At 39.4% G+C, this 17,932-nt stretch overlaps 2 protein-coding genes across 2 annotated transcripts; one reads left to right on the forward strand and one right to left on the reverse strand.

Moving 5' to 3' along the window:
- Nucleotides 1–486: 486 nt before the first annotated feature.
- rbp2a (retinol binding protein 2a, cellular) lies at nucleotides 487–4,924 on the forward strand. Its single transcript, XM_036556662.1, has 4 exons — nucleotides 487–641; nucleotides 2,450–2,628; nucleotides 3,891–3,992; nucleotides 4,762–4,924. Exons 1-4 carry the CDS (start codon nucleotides 569–571, stop codon nucleotides 4,813–4,815), a joined length of 408 nt encoding a protein of 135 aa, XP_036412555.1. The 5' UTR covers nucleotides 487–568; the 3' UTR covers nucleotides 4,816–4,924.
- Nucleotides 4,925–5,949: 1,025 nt separating this feature from the next.
- Nucleotides 5,950–16,705, reverse strand: mrps22 (mitochondrial ribosomal protein S22). Its single transcript, XM_036556660.1, has 8 exons — nucleotides 16,574–16,705; nucleotides 14,582–14,745; nucleotides 13,024–13,188; nucleotides 11,964–12,107; nucleotides 11,803–11,886; nucleotides 10,950–11,095; nucleotides 9,681–9,789; nucleotides 5,950–6,186 (listed from the first exon to the last, which is right to left on the reverse strand). Exons 1-8 carry the CDS (start codon nucleotides 16,686–16,688, stop codon nucleotides 6,097–6,099), a joined length of 1,017 nt encoding a protein of 338 aa, XP_036412553.1. The 5' UTR covers nucleotides 16,689–16,705; the 3' UTR covers nucleotides 5,950–6,096.
- Nucleotides 16,706–17,932: the final 1,227 nt, after the last annotated feature.

A 17,932-nucleotide genomic window follows, 5' to 3' on the forward strand; every position in this document is an offset into this window, starting at 1 on the left:
GTGCAAGAAAGTTGTGAGGAGTGATGGAGAAGAACCGCTCGTGGTTCTTAAAGAGTTCTATTGTTAGGCTGTTTCATATGTAATCCTGGCGGTTCTTAGATCAGTGGGAGTGAAATTAATCTTTAACGTTGTGTTCTCTGTGGAGATAATGTTCTTAATCAGATGTTAGTGGAGATGAGGGCTTTGATCATTCCGGCTGACCTCGCATCTCATCGTCCAATCAGACGGCTGGAAGCTCAGCTCGCTGCAGTAGAATGTGGAGTATGGAGTGTGTATAGAAGGTGTAGGTGTGTTTGGTCTCTCAGAGCTGTTAGAGATTATTGATGATAAGTGGGCTAGATGGTCATTAGGCTGGTGTATTAGGAGTTGAGAGATGATGTAAGCGTGTGACTAAACTCCACCCCCTTCAAACCGAGAAGATAAACGACTTTATCAGCTGAACTTTGACACTAATGTGAAGATTGTGACACAGTCACCTCTCCAGCTATAAAAGGCTGCGGTCTGTACTCTGTGTCCACCTCCTGACCACATCCCGACCCTCTCACTCAGAAACCCACTCAGCCTCAACATGCCTGCTGACTATAACGGACGATGGGAGATGGTGAGCAATGAGAACTTTGAGGAGCTCATGAAGACTCTGGGTAAGATCGCTTTCTTTAATTCTGCAGCTCACTGCCCACTTTATGAGGTCCAACCAACCTTGGATCTGCACTCACTGTGTATTTTATCAGGTCCACTGACCATAGATGCACTCTGTGGTAGTGAGGAACCTTCAAGACCTTCACAGGCGTTCAGAGAAGAGAAGATATGACGAATTCTGTGTAATCTGTAATTTTTAGTTTATTTCTATTTAATAGAATTATTTTGCTTGTCAGAGTAAAATTAACTTAATTGTTAAGTTTTGTTTGTAAACAAAAGGGTTAAAATTTTGAAATGCCCATCAGAAAATGATCCAATCAGGATTGTTCTCTCTGTAGTATGTAGGCAGATGCAGCCGAGCTGCTCTCTCATTTGTTGGGACTTCAGGAGCTAAACTGAAGGTCTTACATGTTAGATTAACTACCAACTTCATAAGGAAGCAAATCAACCAGTTAAACTTTGGGACAAATTTATGAGACAAAACATCTTCTGGAAGTTCTAGAAACGTCACCAACTGTGAATATGAGCTGTATTCTAAGCAGTGTTCCGGTTAGTCGTTAGGACCGTAAAACAATGGCTGCAGCTCTATGCAGGACTCTTTACTGAAAGAGTCACTAACACTGATACATACAAGCTCAGATATATGATAATGACTTTTACCAGCTTCAAATGTCTGTGTTTAATTTAGAACAGCCAAAAGTGTGTTTCTGTGAACAGCCATTAGCTCAGCGCTAACATACTACTGAAATCCCATAAGGGTGCTAGCTGAAAATAGCATTATTTCTAATATTGCTGAACTGAAGGCCTCCAATAGCCTGTGGTTCTCCACTGCTTTGTCGTTGTACTACAGATTGTAGTCCGTTTCTCTGTATAAATTGTTAGCCTCACATAACCCCCCACAACCCCCTTCCCTTTAGTTACCCATGTCATCAAAGATCAGGACCCCCACAGGACTACCCCTCAGCAGGTTTTATTTGGGAAGTGAATCTTTCTTTTACTGTGGTCAGTGGACCTGATAAAATGGACAGTGAGTGCGAGTACATGTACCTAATGAAGTGCATTTGATTCTTATGATTCTTTAGAAAGTGATTCAGTGATTTGTTTCATAGCTAAAGTGGAACTAAATAAAATATACTTTCCTCAAATAAACATAAGAAAAAACATAAAAAAACATAAAAACTTACATTTCACCATGATTTGATTGTTATTATATTCTTTTGGCACTGTTTAGAATCATATATACAAACACACTAAGTACCCTAATGTAACTGGAGGACCTGTTTACACGGCAGTGCAATATAGACAATAAACACTTTTTTTAATTTTAGGATTAAAAACAGCCTGAGAATTGTGAGTCTTTTGGTCCAAAATCTTTGCATACTTTATTTAATATTGTTATAATATTACTTTGTATATTTGGTTTTTATCTGCCCAAGGTCAGCATAAAGGTCATCCAAACAAAAGAAAATGCAGGCTGAACACACCAGAACTTAAAGGAGATCTTAGGCTCCAAACTCCTATCAGCAGGTCTGGATTTGTACAGAACTGACTGTAATATACAGTTATTAATGATAAGTGTAAATAAAGAGTAAACGCTGAGTGTTAGACAGTAGAGCGACTCCCGCAGTGTCAGAAACGCAGAGTCTGTCAGTTCAGAGTCTGATGAGGTCAGCGTTCTAGATAAGACTGAGATTAGATAATTGGTTTACTGATCAGCTTCTAAACCTGTTTATGACAGACGGTACTGAGCTGATGTTCTTCAGGTTTTAATCATTATGACTCTCTCTCTCTCTCTCTCTCTCTCTCTCAGACATAGACTTTGCGACCCGTAAGATCGCAGCTCATCTCTCCCAGACGAAGGTCATTGTCCAGAACGGAGATAAATTTGAGACCAAAACTCTGAGCACCTTCAGAAACTACGAGGTCAACTTCAACATTGGGGAGGAGTTCGAGGAGCACACCAAGGGCCTGGACAACAGAGTGGTCAAGGTGAGTAGGACAGTGCTTGTCTGTAAATTCGGAATTAAAAATTCAATTGAATTCAATTGAGCTTTATTGTCATTATACATATTTGGGGGTCAGAATAATCCAACACGTTCAGGCTGCTTCTCTGGTGCATAAACACTGAGATGAGGACGTCAATGCACATACACCAGTAGGATGACAGAACATATATATATATATATATATGTATATATATATATATATATATATAGTGCAGTAAACAATAAACAGACAATAGACAATACATACAGAATAAACTAGACACAAAATTACTGTGCAGAAATTTAGAGCTAGTTTTTCAGTGAACTTCCTAAATGGTTTTTGACTTGTAAAGTTCTACACACATGGTTCTTCAAGGGTTCTTTAGTAAAGCAAATGTTTCTATGTAGAACAATAAACACTCAAAGAACCCTTTGCATGATTAAAGAATGGCAAAAGGTTCTTCATATTGATGGAGAATGTGTTGTAGATGGCTCTATATATAACCTTTTTGAAAAGGGTTCTATATAGCACCGAAAATGGTTCTACATAGCACCAAAAAGCGTTCTTCTATTGTTACAGGCTTGATATTGTAATGACCGAAGAACCCTTTTTCAGAAACAGAACCATCTACAGTACCTTCTCTGTCAATCTGTAGAACCATTTTACCAAAGAGTTCTTTGAGTGTTCATAGTTCTATTTGGGACTATTTTCTTTACCAAAGAACCCTTAAAGAACCATGTTTTTTGAGAGTGTAGGAGAAACCTTTAATTTGGTATTTACGTATTTATGTAGACACTTTTTCAAACTTTAACAAGGTTCCTTCAAGAACTACATCCTGAAACTATATACTGAATATTCTTTAGGGAACCAACAGAGGTTCTTCCCAACATTCACAACCTGAACCTGACTTGTTTGTTCTGATATTATAAAAAATGTTTTGTCTTTGGCACTTATATTCATGTTATTCAATTTCTATTCTTCTATATATGTATGCACTTAGCAACACCTTAGCAACTACCAGATTTACAATAGAAACCATATAGTAACACCCTAACAACTGCCTGAAATACCATAGCAGCTACCTAGTAACTTTCAGATTTACCACAGCAACCGCTTAGTAAAACACCCTAGTAACCACCTGGGATATCATAGCAACACCTGCTCAATGCTGTGGAACTGATTAACTGTGTAATTGCTCTGAATGTTCTTCAGGAAGCGCACAGGTCAGTGTAAACAGGGTTATATAAGCTGTGTGTGTGTTTCAGACGCTGGTTCAGTGGGACGGAGACAAGCTGGTCTGTGTGCAGAAAGGTGAGAAGCAGAACCGAGGATGGAAACACTGGATCGAGGGAGATCTGCTGCATCTGGTAAATATCAATATATCAATAATAGCGATTATTTAAGCATACATTTACAAACAAATTTCAAAACAATTAAAACTATCACCACAAGCTGGTACACTTCTCTACAATTGATCAGGACCCCTGAGCTACAACAGGCTCCTTTATTATTATTATTATTATTATTATTTTTATAGCTTTAATTTGTTTGCACAAATTCATCACTATTAAACAATTTAATATGTATTACATTATTGTACAGTACCTCCTTTATGTGAATGAATTTTATTTTGATGCACTGAAAATGTATTCATATGCCTCCCAATATCTAATGGTGCCCATCCAACCATATATGCAGGTTATTTTAACTAATAGTTAAGGTAATTTAGCTTGTAATTATTTTACATTGGAGATCTTAAGAATTATTAAATGTTTCAAATTGGGGAAGTTTTGTTCAGTTAATAAACTCAAAAATTGTCATGCAGCACAACTGACCACAAAGGACTTTTATTCTCATGTGCTTCTAAGAAACACATCAGAGAACTGCATCTACCTACATAAAATGGTACCATTAAAAATGACATGAAATGTATATGTATTGGATATCATTTTTATTATATATTTCATGGCATTTATAATGGTACCATTCCATCACGAAGCAAGATGCAATTTTCTGATGTTTTTAATAAACAATGCAATTTATATATATATAAAAATTGTTTATTATTAAATTATTATTATCATTGATCCTTGGAGTGTTATTGTGGTGTGTGATCAATGTCTCTGTCTCTATCAGGAAATCACCTGTGAAGACAAAGTGTGCCATCAGGTGTTCAAGAAGAAGCAGTAAAGCTCTCAGCCTGCACTCGTTCTCCTGACGGTGATCACCACCTGCATCTGATCTCACTGTACATACTGTACATATTCACATGCAATTTTAATAAAGGGCTGTAACCAGATCAGCAGTGATGTGGCTGTTTTTAAGATAAAACAGTGCGAGGATGATGTCGCATGTAAAAACGTCAAACCTCAGAGGAGAAAATCAAGCGTAAGAAAAGTGTAGCATATGGACTCTTTTATTATCAGAATAAACGAAGATGTGAAGACTTTCAAATTTATAGTTAAGTTATAACTTCAACCCCTTTAAAATCCCAGTTGAGGTCATCTTCAGCTGTATGAGTGAGGAATGAATGAAGCTCCTGGTCGTGTAAGGGTGAACACTAACGGCTCATTCAGAATTCATGATTATGAATGAGTAATAGCTGCTGGAGATCTGCACTGTAAATCTCCTTCTGTAGATCATAAACTGGAAGACCTGCCACATCTACACTCACCTTTAATCACTGAAATGACCTTTGACCCACTTAGAAGGTACTTAAGTACAGCAATTAGCCAACCTGAGATTACAACACCTTCATTATCATTACTGATGAAGAAAGAACCTGATTTCACTCTAATGTTCTCTGATTTTACTTTAACAGAGGAAATAAGCTCAGACAAGTACACACATATACATACATACACACATATACTTATATACATACATGCATACATACACACACACACACACACACACACACACACACACACACACACACACACACACACACCCCGCAACTGTCGGAACAAAACCTCATATCTCCAAAATGGTAACTTTACAGGAGAAGGAACAAACCTACTTTACTTTTAATGTAAGTCAATGGAACCAGAATTTTTTCAAAGTCATTCTGGGACGTTTCATTTGGTCCATTCACCATGTAATTTACACACAATGTAAAGAACAACAGGTATTTTCAAATTATGTCAAAAACTGAAAAACAAGACATCAGAGGTTTTGTTCCAACAACAGCGATATATACACATATATATATTCCCTTAATCACTTAAGGGAAAGTGCAGACGTCTGGTTTCACCACTATCAACAGATTCTCTAGAATGGATTTTGAAAAATTGGTGTTCCCCTTAAAGAAACTTTAAACTCAAATGTTATTAACATACAGTATTTATTAACATACAACAGTCATTGGCAATAAAGTCATGTAATATTGAAAAGTTTCAGGTTGTGGTGATTTTTAACGTAACATACAGCGAGAAAACGCCTCTATGACGCCGTTCTGGTTTCTGTGTCCATCTAAGCAGAGCTCACTGCCATCGTCTGTTCGTAAGTCTGTAAAGCCAGTTTGATGAATCCAGCTCTTGGAGACTCGCAATCAGCGTAGATCTACAAGAGAAAGGGAAAAAAATTAACTGCCCATGACACATTCCCAAATCCTAATGTTTTAGCCTCAGCACGGCTGTAAGTAAAGCTGAAGTTGGTTTCTTACTCGAATTTTCCATTCAGCCTTAAATGTTGCACCTTAAATATGTTCAAACGTATGTCCACTCCATACTTAACCCCTCATGATTTGTACCTTTGGTGCTGAAAACTAGTGCTGCCTCTGAAATTTCCGTTCCACCTTAAATGGTACAGCAGTTACATTCTGGTGCCTGAGGCACCAAAATGTAACTGCTGCACCATTTAAGGTGGAACAGAAAATTCACCTCAGCCTGACTTTCAAGCTATAAAACTCCATCTGAAAACCTTAACTTGATCCGGTCAGACTGCTCCCCCCCTTGGGAGGTTAAAAGGTCAGCGTGGGCTAATGCGCCGTGTTAAGGACCCACCGTGACTAAACGCTGGCCCCACCATGTCTCGCAGAATCACCCACTCAGCAGCAGCCCTCCATTCTGACTGATTGCTGGTGGCAGAATGTAACTCAGTAAAACTGTTTTAGCTGTGGAAGGTCAAACTGGCGGCTAATGAGGAGTGATTTTCCCGAAGCCTGACCCCGTTATTCCCACTCTTCAGCCCTCTCTCAGTACTACAGCAGAACAGAACCTGGAGAACAGACGGGGTTCAGAGACGTAGATCCAGTTTCGGTTCATCTGGGGGTGAACGTGGCGTCCAAAGGTTTTTATTATTAAGCAGGCGCCGGATTCCCAGAGCTTCATGGAGGTTTCTAACGATGGCCAGCTTAATGTTCTTATATGTGTGCGGGTCTGTGTATGGCCAAAAGTAAGTGGACACCCCCACTAATGATTGAGTTCAGGTGTTTCAGCCCCACCCTTTGCTAACAGGTGGATAAAATTAAGCTCATAGGCTTGCAGTCTCCATAGATGAACACTGGCAGTGGAGGGTCGCACTAAAGAGCTCAGTGACTTTAAATGTGACACTGTCATAGGATGCCACAAGTCTGTTCCTAAAATTTCTGCCCTGCTGGATCTGCCCCTGTGAACTGTAAGTGCTGTTATTGCTGTTATCTGTTGAATCATCACTAAAGAGAAGCAACACCAGCACAATAATTGTGCTTCAGGAGCTTCACAAAAGGGTTTCCATGACCAAGCAGCTGCACGCAAGCCTAAGATCACTATGTGCAATGCCAGGCGTCGGCTCAAGTGGTGTAAATCGCCCCCACTGGACTCTGGAGCAGTGGAACCGTGTTCTCTGGAGTGATGAATCAGCTTCACTATCTGTCAGTCTGATGGATGAGTCTGGGTTTGGTGGATGCCAGGTGAACATTACCTGCCTGACTTCATAGCACCTACAATAAAGTTCGGTGGAGGAAGGATGATGGGCTGGGGCTGTTTTTCAGGGTTTGGGCCCCTCAGTTCCAGTGAAGGGTGATGTTGATGCTACAGCACAAAGACATTTTACACAATTATCTGCTTCCAGCTTTGTGTCAGCAGTTTGGGGAAGAGCCTTTCCTGTTCCAGCATGACTGAGCCCCTGTGCACAAAGCAGCTCCATAAAGACATGGAGTGACCAGTTTGTTGTGGAGGAACTCCAGTGGCCCTCACAGATCCCTGACCTCAACCCCACTAAACACCTCTAGAACGGAGATTGTGAGCCAGACCCTCTCGTGAAACATCAGTGTCTGACCACACAGATGCTCTTTAGACTGAATGGGCACAAATTCCCAAAGATACTCTCTAAAATCTTGTAGAAAGCTTCACAGAAGACTTGAGGCTGTTTTAGCCGCAAAGAAGGACCGACCCCATATTAATGGATTTGGAATGAGCTGTCCTACAAGCTCACGTAGGAGTGATGGTCTGGTGTCCACTTTGGCCATTTAGTGTGTTTGTGTATTCTGTGTTTTACGGTAGTTTCTAGAATCAGACACTCAGTTCCTCGTTCTCGAATCCGTACTCATTTCTGCACAACTTTGACGAGTTATTTTCAGAATCACGATCAGAAAACTGTCCTGTTGATCCATTTTAATGTCATTACTGCTAATTCTGTTTTTTATTGCCTGTTCTTTTTCACTTTTTTTCTAGTTTTAGTTCTATATTCTTAGAGTTCTGTCTGATTATTGGGATTTTGTTAGCTCTACAGCTTATCTGACAGCAGAAAGTCTAATTCCTAACAACAACAGATACTGAAGAAAGAATTTGGGTCTAGGCACATCAGATTCTGTTCATCAATTCCATAAAAGTTTGAGATGGCACAATACCACTTTTTTACTGACTTTAGCAAGACTAAAGGTACAATTTTAACCTTAAACAGCACAGTAAATGAAGCTGAAATTGGTTTCTTATTTCAGTTTTCCATTCCTTAAATTTGTTCAAATGTAAGTTATTCCACAATTGATTTCTCAATTTGTGACTTCAGTGTTAAGAACTAGTGCTGCCTTTGAATTTTCCATTCTAACTAAAAAACTGTTGCACCATTTAAGGTGGAACAGAAAATTTGAATGGGAAACCAACTTCAGCCTGACTTTTATTTTACCGCAAACACTAGTTTGCGGTAAAATGTCTGTTCCTTTCCATACTTTGTCTAATTTCAGTGCTTACATTCACTTCTGAAGTAATCTGGAGTTAATGATAAGATTATGAAGTTAGTTAGGAACTGTTATTCTGTAATAGCTACTGTCCTAAATTTAGTCTGTACTGAAATAATTCCAGATAAGAAAACAGTGTCACACAAACATCCTAACTGGACTAAAACTCCTAAATACTGTCCTAACTTTAGGATAAACCCCAACAGGGTCTTAACTTCTGTTTAAGATCCGTTTCTATGGTTTTTAGGCAGCTGTGTCAGGCAGCATAGTTCACTACCAGCATAATGAGCTACATTTATTTTTACTGTAAAACGCTGCTTTCACTGTGAGATGTTTTTCTTTTCTAACTCTGCGTTTTAAAAATCTCAGACGCTGCAGACTCGATCTCCACCGTCCCTCTGATTACCTTCGTGCGTTAATGTTGATGAAATATTACAGTGATGGTGGTGAATAATGAGGAGATGGAGCTGAACGTGTGTCTGTTTATTAGGAGGAGTAACGTTAGTGCGCTCGGCTTAAGTGTTTGAGAAATGGAGACTGAAACTGGGGAGCGGCGACGCTCTGATAAACAGCAGGGGGCGCTCTCACGGTATTCACTACTTACAGTTTATCACACTTTAGTTTTGATTGACCTTTTTTACATCAGTAACTGCAGCTGTCTGGCTAACTTGATTACTTTGATTACATGTTTGCGTTTCAGCTGTGTGTTTATGGTCGGTTGCTAGGAAACAGACAAGACAGCTGATTGTCGACTTCGATCAAGTAAGTTTTCTTAACTTGAGATAAGATGCTGCAAGATAAGATTTCTAAATTAAGATCTGCAGGTGTGTGTGAGCTGGAGCAGAGTGCAGCAGGCTGTGTGTGTGTGCGTGTGTGTGTGTGTGTGTGTGTGTTTTACCTTCAGCAGGTCTGTGCCATTAGCGTCCTGGCTGTGAGCCTGCAGGGCGGAGTCACTCTGAGGATGCACCAGGTTAAACAGACGCACCAAACTCACTGCATCCTGCAGCCTGTAACCACGGCAACAACACAGCACATCAGCATGACTGTATACGTTACTGAACTCTGTATTCGTATAAACACAGACTTTAATATAATTATTAATATAATTATTAAATGATCAGGCTGAGTTTTGTTCAACGTTTACACCAATCAATGAGACTGATACTGATTTTCAGATACCTGCATTTAAATTACAAACTGAAAGTGGGCGTGGCTTAAAACATAAATGAGTGTGAGGCGCTGGTCCTACATTTACTTAACACATTACAGACTAATAACGAAGCGCTAACATTAATCACATCAGTACAGAATGTAGTTAAACAGCCTATCAGCAGTCTAGATTTTGGAACAAGCAAACTTACTGCCATTAACTTTATTATTGAATAACAGTGTTTCAGTACTCAATTTCGATACGCAGACCAAAAATGTTAACTTTTTTGAGAGTAAATTCATGTCAGTTTGTTTTTTGCTGAATATTTTTTTAAATTTGAGTAAGATTAATCATTTTTTAAATACAAAAAACCTACACGTCTCTGGTATAAATGAAACACAGAAATTTGTCTGTTTTCTTGATGTTCAAGCTCTAAGCTTTTTTGTTGTATCTTGTCATAAAATCATAAAACCTCGTTAGCTCTGTCATTGTCATCTGGGGTCGACCAGAGGAGGATGGGTTCCTCCCTTCACGCTAGGTTCCTCTCAAGGGTTCTTCCTCTTACTCCTAGGGAGTTTTTCCTCGCCACTGTGGCCTCTGGCTCGCTTATGAGGGGCTTGGGTCCGGATTTAGTTCCTTACGTCTATATGTGGACTCCTTTTTATTTTTTTGATAAACCTTCCATAAACTGTTTTCCTTCTATAAACTGCTTTTCTGTAAAGCTGCTTTGAGACAGCACTAGCTGTAAAAAGTGCTATACAAATAAATGTTGTTGTTGGTTTTTTATGTAGTTTTATGCAGATTTTTTTCCTCTTGATGCTTTTCTTGCATTTAATTAATCAAACTCTATCAATATAATCAAATATAATTAACAGCTGTGCACACATAAGTCCTTGTACTAAAATGGTCAGTTTGAGCTGAAAATGGTCAAGATATAATTTGTGAACATAAATGTGGGTCTTTACTAGCTCATTTTTCTAAATAAGTAAATAAACAAACAAACACACACAGACGCACCGTTCTCTCTGCAGCATGTCTGTTAACAGACCGTCAATTCTGCGGCTGCTGGCCAGAAACCACACAAGACCACCAAAAAAGCGAGTAGACCGGAGCAGGTCGTATTTCCCAAACTTCTCAATGTCCTCATAGGTTAAAGCATGCACCTGTAAACAAGACGAATAAGACAACAAATACAGAGAATTATGTAACAGTTTTAGTCCAACACAGTTAAATCTGTTTAATTAAAATTGAATTTACTTTAAAATTAAACTAATTTATTTGGGCAGTAGGCATTTTTGTTCACACTAACACTGCAATAAATACATATATACAAACTAAGAGTTTAATTTAAAAAAGCATTTAATGCCATTTTCATTTTTTTAATGAATTCTTAAATAATGTTTATCGCTGGGAGTGAGCTTTGCATATACCTAAAATAAAAATAAAAATGTGTTTTCCATTATATGTTAGCCGTTACTACTTATTTCAAACATTTGTTATATTTAAAACGGTTAAAAATAGATGTTATGGAGTGTTTTGACTGGCAAACGCACACTAACTGCCCAGATAACTGTTTTTCTTGGCTGCCTAAAGAGTAAAGAGTCTGTCAGAGTGAGCAGAGTTAATCACACTGAACGCTGTATTAACAGGATGAATTATGAAGGTGCAGTAATACACACTACAAATGCAGAAACAGCCGTAAACAAACAGTAAATAACTTACATAACTAAAAAATACAACATTAACACCATAAACGCAGTGAGATGCATGTAGTATAATTATAAACAGACATTGTACATTATTAGTAGAACATTGTAGAACAGTTCTGTGGTTCTCTTAGTAAAACCAGCAGAGCCGTTCTTACACATACCCTCTTAAAGTCTGCAGAATCGGGCTCGAACTGGACGAGGCAGTGTTTCAGGACTTCTTCATGTCTGTTCTGTCCAAACGCGACCTGCACACAGAAAATAAGCAGAGCTTACAGCCTTTACTTCCACTCACAGGAACACAGGGATTGTTTATCCGGTGTACCTTGAGGTTCTCCTCTTTGAAGATAGGGGGCGCTGTAAGCTTGCGGCCGTTTTTGGGAAAGTAAACCTGTATGATTCTGTCTCTCTCTTCCCACGTCGCTTTTCTCAGCGTCCCGCTCGGCTCTCTCACAACGATAAACCGCTCCTGCTCAGACGGAGAGAATAAATCAGAGCCTAAAAACAGACCAGACGTTCTAACAGGGGGACACTGATAATGTGCAGCTCATTATTAGTTTATTTAATTTATTATAACTTCTGCAGTATAAAGCACACATTCTGTGATGTTTTTTCAAAGTATCCGATTCAAGATTGCACCACAAGGGGGCTCCTGCGTGTCACAACCGTCTTAGCGTTGGCCCTGTCATCAGGAGATTGCGAGTTCGATCCCTGGTGATGCTACAGCCATCCATAGCCGGGAGTCCAAGACAGCACAATTGGCCTCGCTCTCTCTGGGTGGGTAGGATGGCCCCTCCTTCTCCCCCCATCACTTAACACGATGCTAGTCAGCACAGGCTTCTGTTAGCTGACGTAACAGATCTGGCAGTTGGTGCTTTCCTCCGAGCACGTTCAACTGTCCAATGACGTTGTGTGAGCGGCAGTTCGAATAGAAGCGGTGGCTGGTTTCACAGGTCTCGGAGAAAGCTTGTGCTAGCCTTCACCCTCCTAGCGTTGATAGTATAGTGGGGGAGTCCTAACTAGTGGGTGGAACTGGCGACGACTAAACTGGGGAGATAATTGGGTTAAAATCCCAATTATTGCTTCAGAAAAACAAGGTTATAATAAATATTTTTTTTTATAATAAAAATAATATGAATATTAATCATAATAAATAATCAGTAATAATTCATTTCTACATGATCATTTTCCAACCTCTCTCTATCCCTCATGATTAAACAGCCTGTTCTTTGTTGTTTGTTTCTGTGCCTTTCAGACTGATATGTAAATGAGCTCTGTTCTGATAGCAGTCCAGGCTGAAACACTCCTTATAACATCAGCATAAATAGGCGGGGCTAAACAGCTGTAGGCTGAATGGGCGGGGCTAAGCTGCTGTAGTATCTTACTCTGTGAGGAATGTTGTAGGTGATGTCAGTGAAGACGTATTTGGATGTGTCCATCCCCTCCAGCATCTTATCTTCAGACAGAACTTCCTCGATGGGCTTCCTCTCAGGTAACACAGGCGGCATCTTCAGCAACCTCTCAGCCTGTTCTTCTGCCCGCCGTACTGCCTACACACACACACACACACACACACACACACACACACAGACACACAGACACACACACAGTGACAAAGAAAATAAATCTATTACTTTATGGTCTGACTGATATAACGGCTGATCAACAATATAAGCTGATATCGATATCGGTATCAGCGAAAATGTCACCCACAGTGATGTATATGGAGAAAGCTGATAAAAAAAAAATCAAATTATGTCAGAACGTGAATTGAGAGCCTATTTAAGAATTCACAGTTTACAACTAACTACAGCCAGTAAAGCTTCATTAGCTCCATTATCAGCTGAATATGACTAATTTTAATTTTATAATCCATGTCAATTTTGATCCTCATGATCACAACATAAATGCAAAAAAGAAAATGGGGCAATTTGATAATATTTTATTGTTACTGTGACAATTTATTTTACAATACACTTTTCTGGATCTTCTGGAACACTGACTACATGTTTTATTACAGAGTGAGCATAATTAGGGCTGTTTAACTAGTTTTAGTTTAAAAAAATGTATGATCCAAAAAAGATACTATTTCAAGAATACTGCACCCAGAAAGTGGGACATGATTATATAAAAGAGAGAACGCAGTGATCCACACTCATGCCTGTGTGATGTTTGTCTGTTTCATATTTATTGTTTGTTTATGTGCAGATATTGCCATGTGGTTGGTGATGCACAGAGAACTCGCTCATGTGATTGTTTTGGTTTTATACTGAGCTAATTTCATTGAACAGTCTATACAGAAAATCTTGATGTAGTAGTTATTCATTTATTTACAGTGATTGTTAATGCTGAGTAATCACTGTAGTCATTTTACAGCATTTCTTAATTTAGAATGGATTAAAATAAATTGATTAAAAAAGGGGCTTTATCTCAAAACTACTGTAGAGAAATGTTTCAGACATCAGGCAGTGAATTCATAACCATTTCATGTAATAACTTTCTGTGAGGGAGCTTTTAAAGGTGGACGTCTGGTTCCTATCACCACCACTGTGTTCTGACCTGGTAAGTTTCTCTAAAGCGTTTCACACCAAACCACTCTGAACCACTTGGTTTACATGTTAACCATTAAATCATGCAGAAATTTGGAAAAAAAATCAGTGGAGTTTCCCTTTAAGGATAACGTATTGATTTGGTACAGTTCAACACCTTCGATCAAACTGACTTTTTTATTCTATCTTGATTTGGAAATGGTAGCCGAAACTGACTGCTCAAACACATTAGACTGACAGAACGTCAACAGTACTGCTGCGGGACGCTTATTTGAGGTTTTGTGAATATTATATATTACCTATAGAATCACACACGGCTCCTATAGAACGGTCACCCAGAGACCCGGTGTGAGTGTGTGGTGGTGTGTTAGTGCTTCATAGTGAGAACAGTTACCTCCTCCAGCTGAGCATCAGTCAGGAGTTTGTACTTCGGTGGTTTGAGCTCCTGTTTGACCGGCTGAAACACTTTACTCAGGTCCAAACCTGTGATTCGAGTCAAAATGTCCTGAACTTCAGCGTCTGTGTACTGTGCTGTTCTGACCCCCTCAGCACGCTGACCTGGAGATAAAGAGAAACACAGAGAACCAACGTTAACAGAACCAACAGAACAGCTACGCTTAGTGTTCGGTTATGCTGTCTATGCAGAGTTTCTCCTGAAATGAATAGTGTTAATAGTGAGTCTGTGCTGCAGTAACAGCCTCTACTCTTCTGGGAAGGCTTTACTCTAGATATTGAACATTGCTGTGAGGATCTGATTGAGCATTACTGAGGTCAGTTACTGATGTTGGATGGTCAGTTCTGGATCACTAACTTATCCCAAAGGTATTGGATGGAGCTCCATCACTCCAGAGAACACAGTTCCACTGCTCCACAGCCTAATGCTGCAGGGCTTTATACCACTCTAACCCACACTTGGCATTGGACATGGTGACCTTAGGCTCATGTGCAGCTGCTCCAGAGAGTCCCATTCTATTGGTCAGTGCTTTTCTATGGTGGGTGGCCAATCTCACTCATTAGTAGAACTGTCCAAATACTTTTGTAAATGATAGAGATTCATATCGACAAAACATCATATTGAGATTATATTGCATATCAGTAGTAAAAAACATAGCAGGACTTTTAAAGTGACAATTTACAACTGCAAAAAAAATAGTTAAATTAGTTAAAATATCTTTTAATCATTCATCTGCATATCCATGCACCCTTAATAAAAATGGTTCTTCAAGGGTTCTTCAGTGGCCCTATACAGAACCATAAACACTCAAAAAAAACAATTTAAGGGTTTTTTCATGGTGAAATTGTTCCTTAGATTGATGGAGAATGTGATATACACTGACCAGGCATAACATTATGACCTGGAGTTTTTAAACACCTGTCACTGCTGGACTGAGAATAGTCCACCAACCAAAAATATCCAGCCAACAGCGTCCTGCGGGCAGCATTCTGTCACCACTGATGAAGGACTAGAGGATGACCAACACAAACTGTGCAGCAGCAGATGAGCTATTGTCTCTGACCTTACATCTACAAGGTGGACTGACAAGGTAGGAGTGTCTAATAGAGTGGACACAGTGATCCACTCAGACCAGCACAACACACACTAACACACCACCGCCACGTCAGTGTTACTGCAGTGCTGAGAATGATCCAAATAATACCTGCTCTGTGAAGGTCCATGAGGGTCCTGACCACTGAAGAACAGGGTAAAACGAGGCTAATAAAGTATGCAGAGAAACAGATGGACTACAGTCTGTAATTGTAGAACTACAAAGTGCACCTATATAGTAAGTGGAGCTGATAAAATGGACAATGAGCGTAGAAACAAGGACGTGCTCATAATGTTATGCCTGATCGGTGTATATCTTATCACGGCAAAGTTTTGATGTTGAACGAACTTTTATTTTGAAATATCTGAGATGGAACTCGTGTAAAGATGCCTGCCTAAAACTATATGGAAAAACAAACCTTTTTATTTGCAATACATTTTATACTATATGTTTATGATTAACATACTAAATTAATATATTTATACATGAAAAATAATTTTAATTACACTGGAATGATTCTAGATGACAGTCTGTCAGAAAAAGAGCTGAATTTAGGATGTATTTAGGAGGTATATCTATCACCACTGTGGAATATGTAAAATATATATGTAGTTAGAGCTTCATTGAACACGTCTAGAATTTGGCGTCTTTTTTAAATTTTCCGTTCCACCTTAAACAGTGCAGGAACTACGGTGCAGCCTCAGGCGCCGGTATAGACCCGCTGCACTATTTAAGGTAGAACGGAACATTCGAATAAGAAGCCAAGAGATGAGCAAGGTCACCGTATAAACGCTCAATGAAGCAAATTAACCGCATTTGACTGGAAGTTTCTCACTTACCGCTGTCTGATGATGAAGTGGAAGCCCCCCGCTGGACCACCCGCAGAACCGCCCGCTTGTTCTGACCCACATTTCTGACTCTGAATAAACAGCGCACAGCACTGAGCGCCGCCATCGCTGATCACAGCCTCTTCTTCTGTGGGTGAAATGAGTTAATGCAGACACATCGCCCCCTGCTGTCTGCTAATCTCATTTGTGGTGAAAACAACACGCGCTCAAGTGAAGACCATCAAAATGTCCTCACTTGAGCAAAAATGTCATGTTGTCCTAACATTGTGAGGACATGCGGTCCTCACAAGTATACCAAGACGAGAACACACACACACACACTGTCCGAAAGTATCCGGACAGTCAGACAACTGAGTGAGATCAGCTGCTTTAAGAACGAGATTTTCTGGAGCAGCTGAACACAGAACACATCAAAATATACAGTAAAGATCACAGACAGACAGACAGATAGAGAGACAGACAGACAGACAGAGAGTTAAACAGACCGACAGACAGAGAGACAGACAGACAGATAGAGAGATAAACAGACAGACAAACAGAGACAGACAGATAAGCAGACAGAAAGATAGACATAGAGACAGACAGACAGACAAAGAGATAAACAGACAGACAGAAAGACAGATAGAGACAGACAAACAGACAGAAAGACAGATAGAGACAGACAGAGAAACAGACAGACAGAGAGACAGACAGACAGAAAAAACAGAGACAGACAGAGAGACAAACAGACAGTTAGAGAGACAAACAGACAAACATATAGACAGACAGACAGATAGAGAGACAGATAAACAGACAGAGAGATTTTTTTTTTCTGTGAAGACAGATTTCCTCTCAGATGTCTTATGTGACCAGAATTTAATGATTAAACTGAATTTAATGATTAAAACTCACATTATTTTGTCAAACAATTGCTCAGATCTGCGCTCAGAGCTCAGAGACGCGCTGGCCAGAGGGAGTTAATATGGACACTGACCACTTAACTCTGTTTACAGGCTGATTTTAGTAAAAACAGCCCCAAACTATGTTGAGAACTCCGTTATTAAATCATTATTATCAGCATGTTTAGATGTCTTTATAATCTGAGCCTGCAGCGAAGTCCTTCAAACTCCTGTGAAACATCTGTAAGAAGAGAAAACTCTGGTCAGTTTTATGTACAACCAGAGATGGCGCTGTTTATCCACCATTGATCTCTCACTCTGCAGGCCTGTAAACTTTGAGTACCAAAAAAAAACAAAAAAACAAAAAACAGGAACACACTCAAAAACGTGTTCAGAAACAGCATTTTAGAGTGTTAGATATACAGACTGATTACAAATCAGACCAGTTTTCCAAATAACAACAACAGAATTA

This window comes from Colossoma macropomum, unplaced genomic scaffold, assembly GCF_904425465.1.
Source record: "Colossoma macropomum unplaced genomic scaffold, Colossoma_macropomum, whole genome shotgun sequence".
Taxonomy (NCBI): domain Eukaryota; kingdom Metazoa; phylum Chordata; class Actinopteri; order Characiformes; family Serrasalmidae; genus Colossoma; species Colossoma macropomum.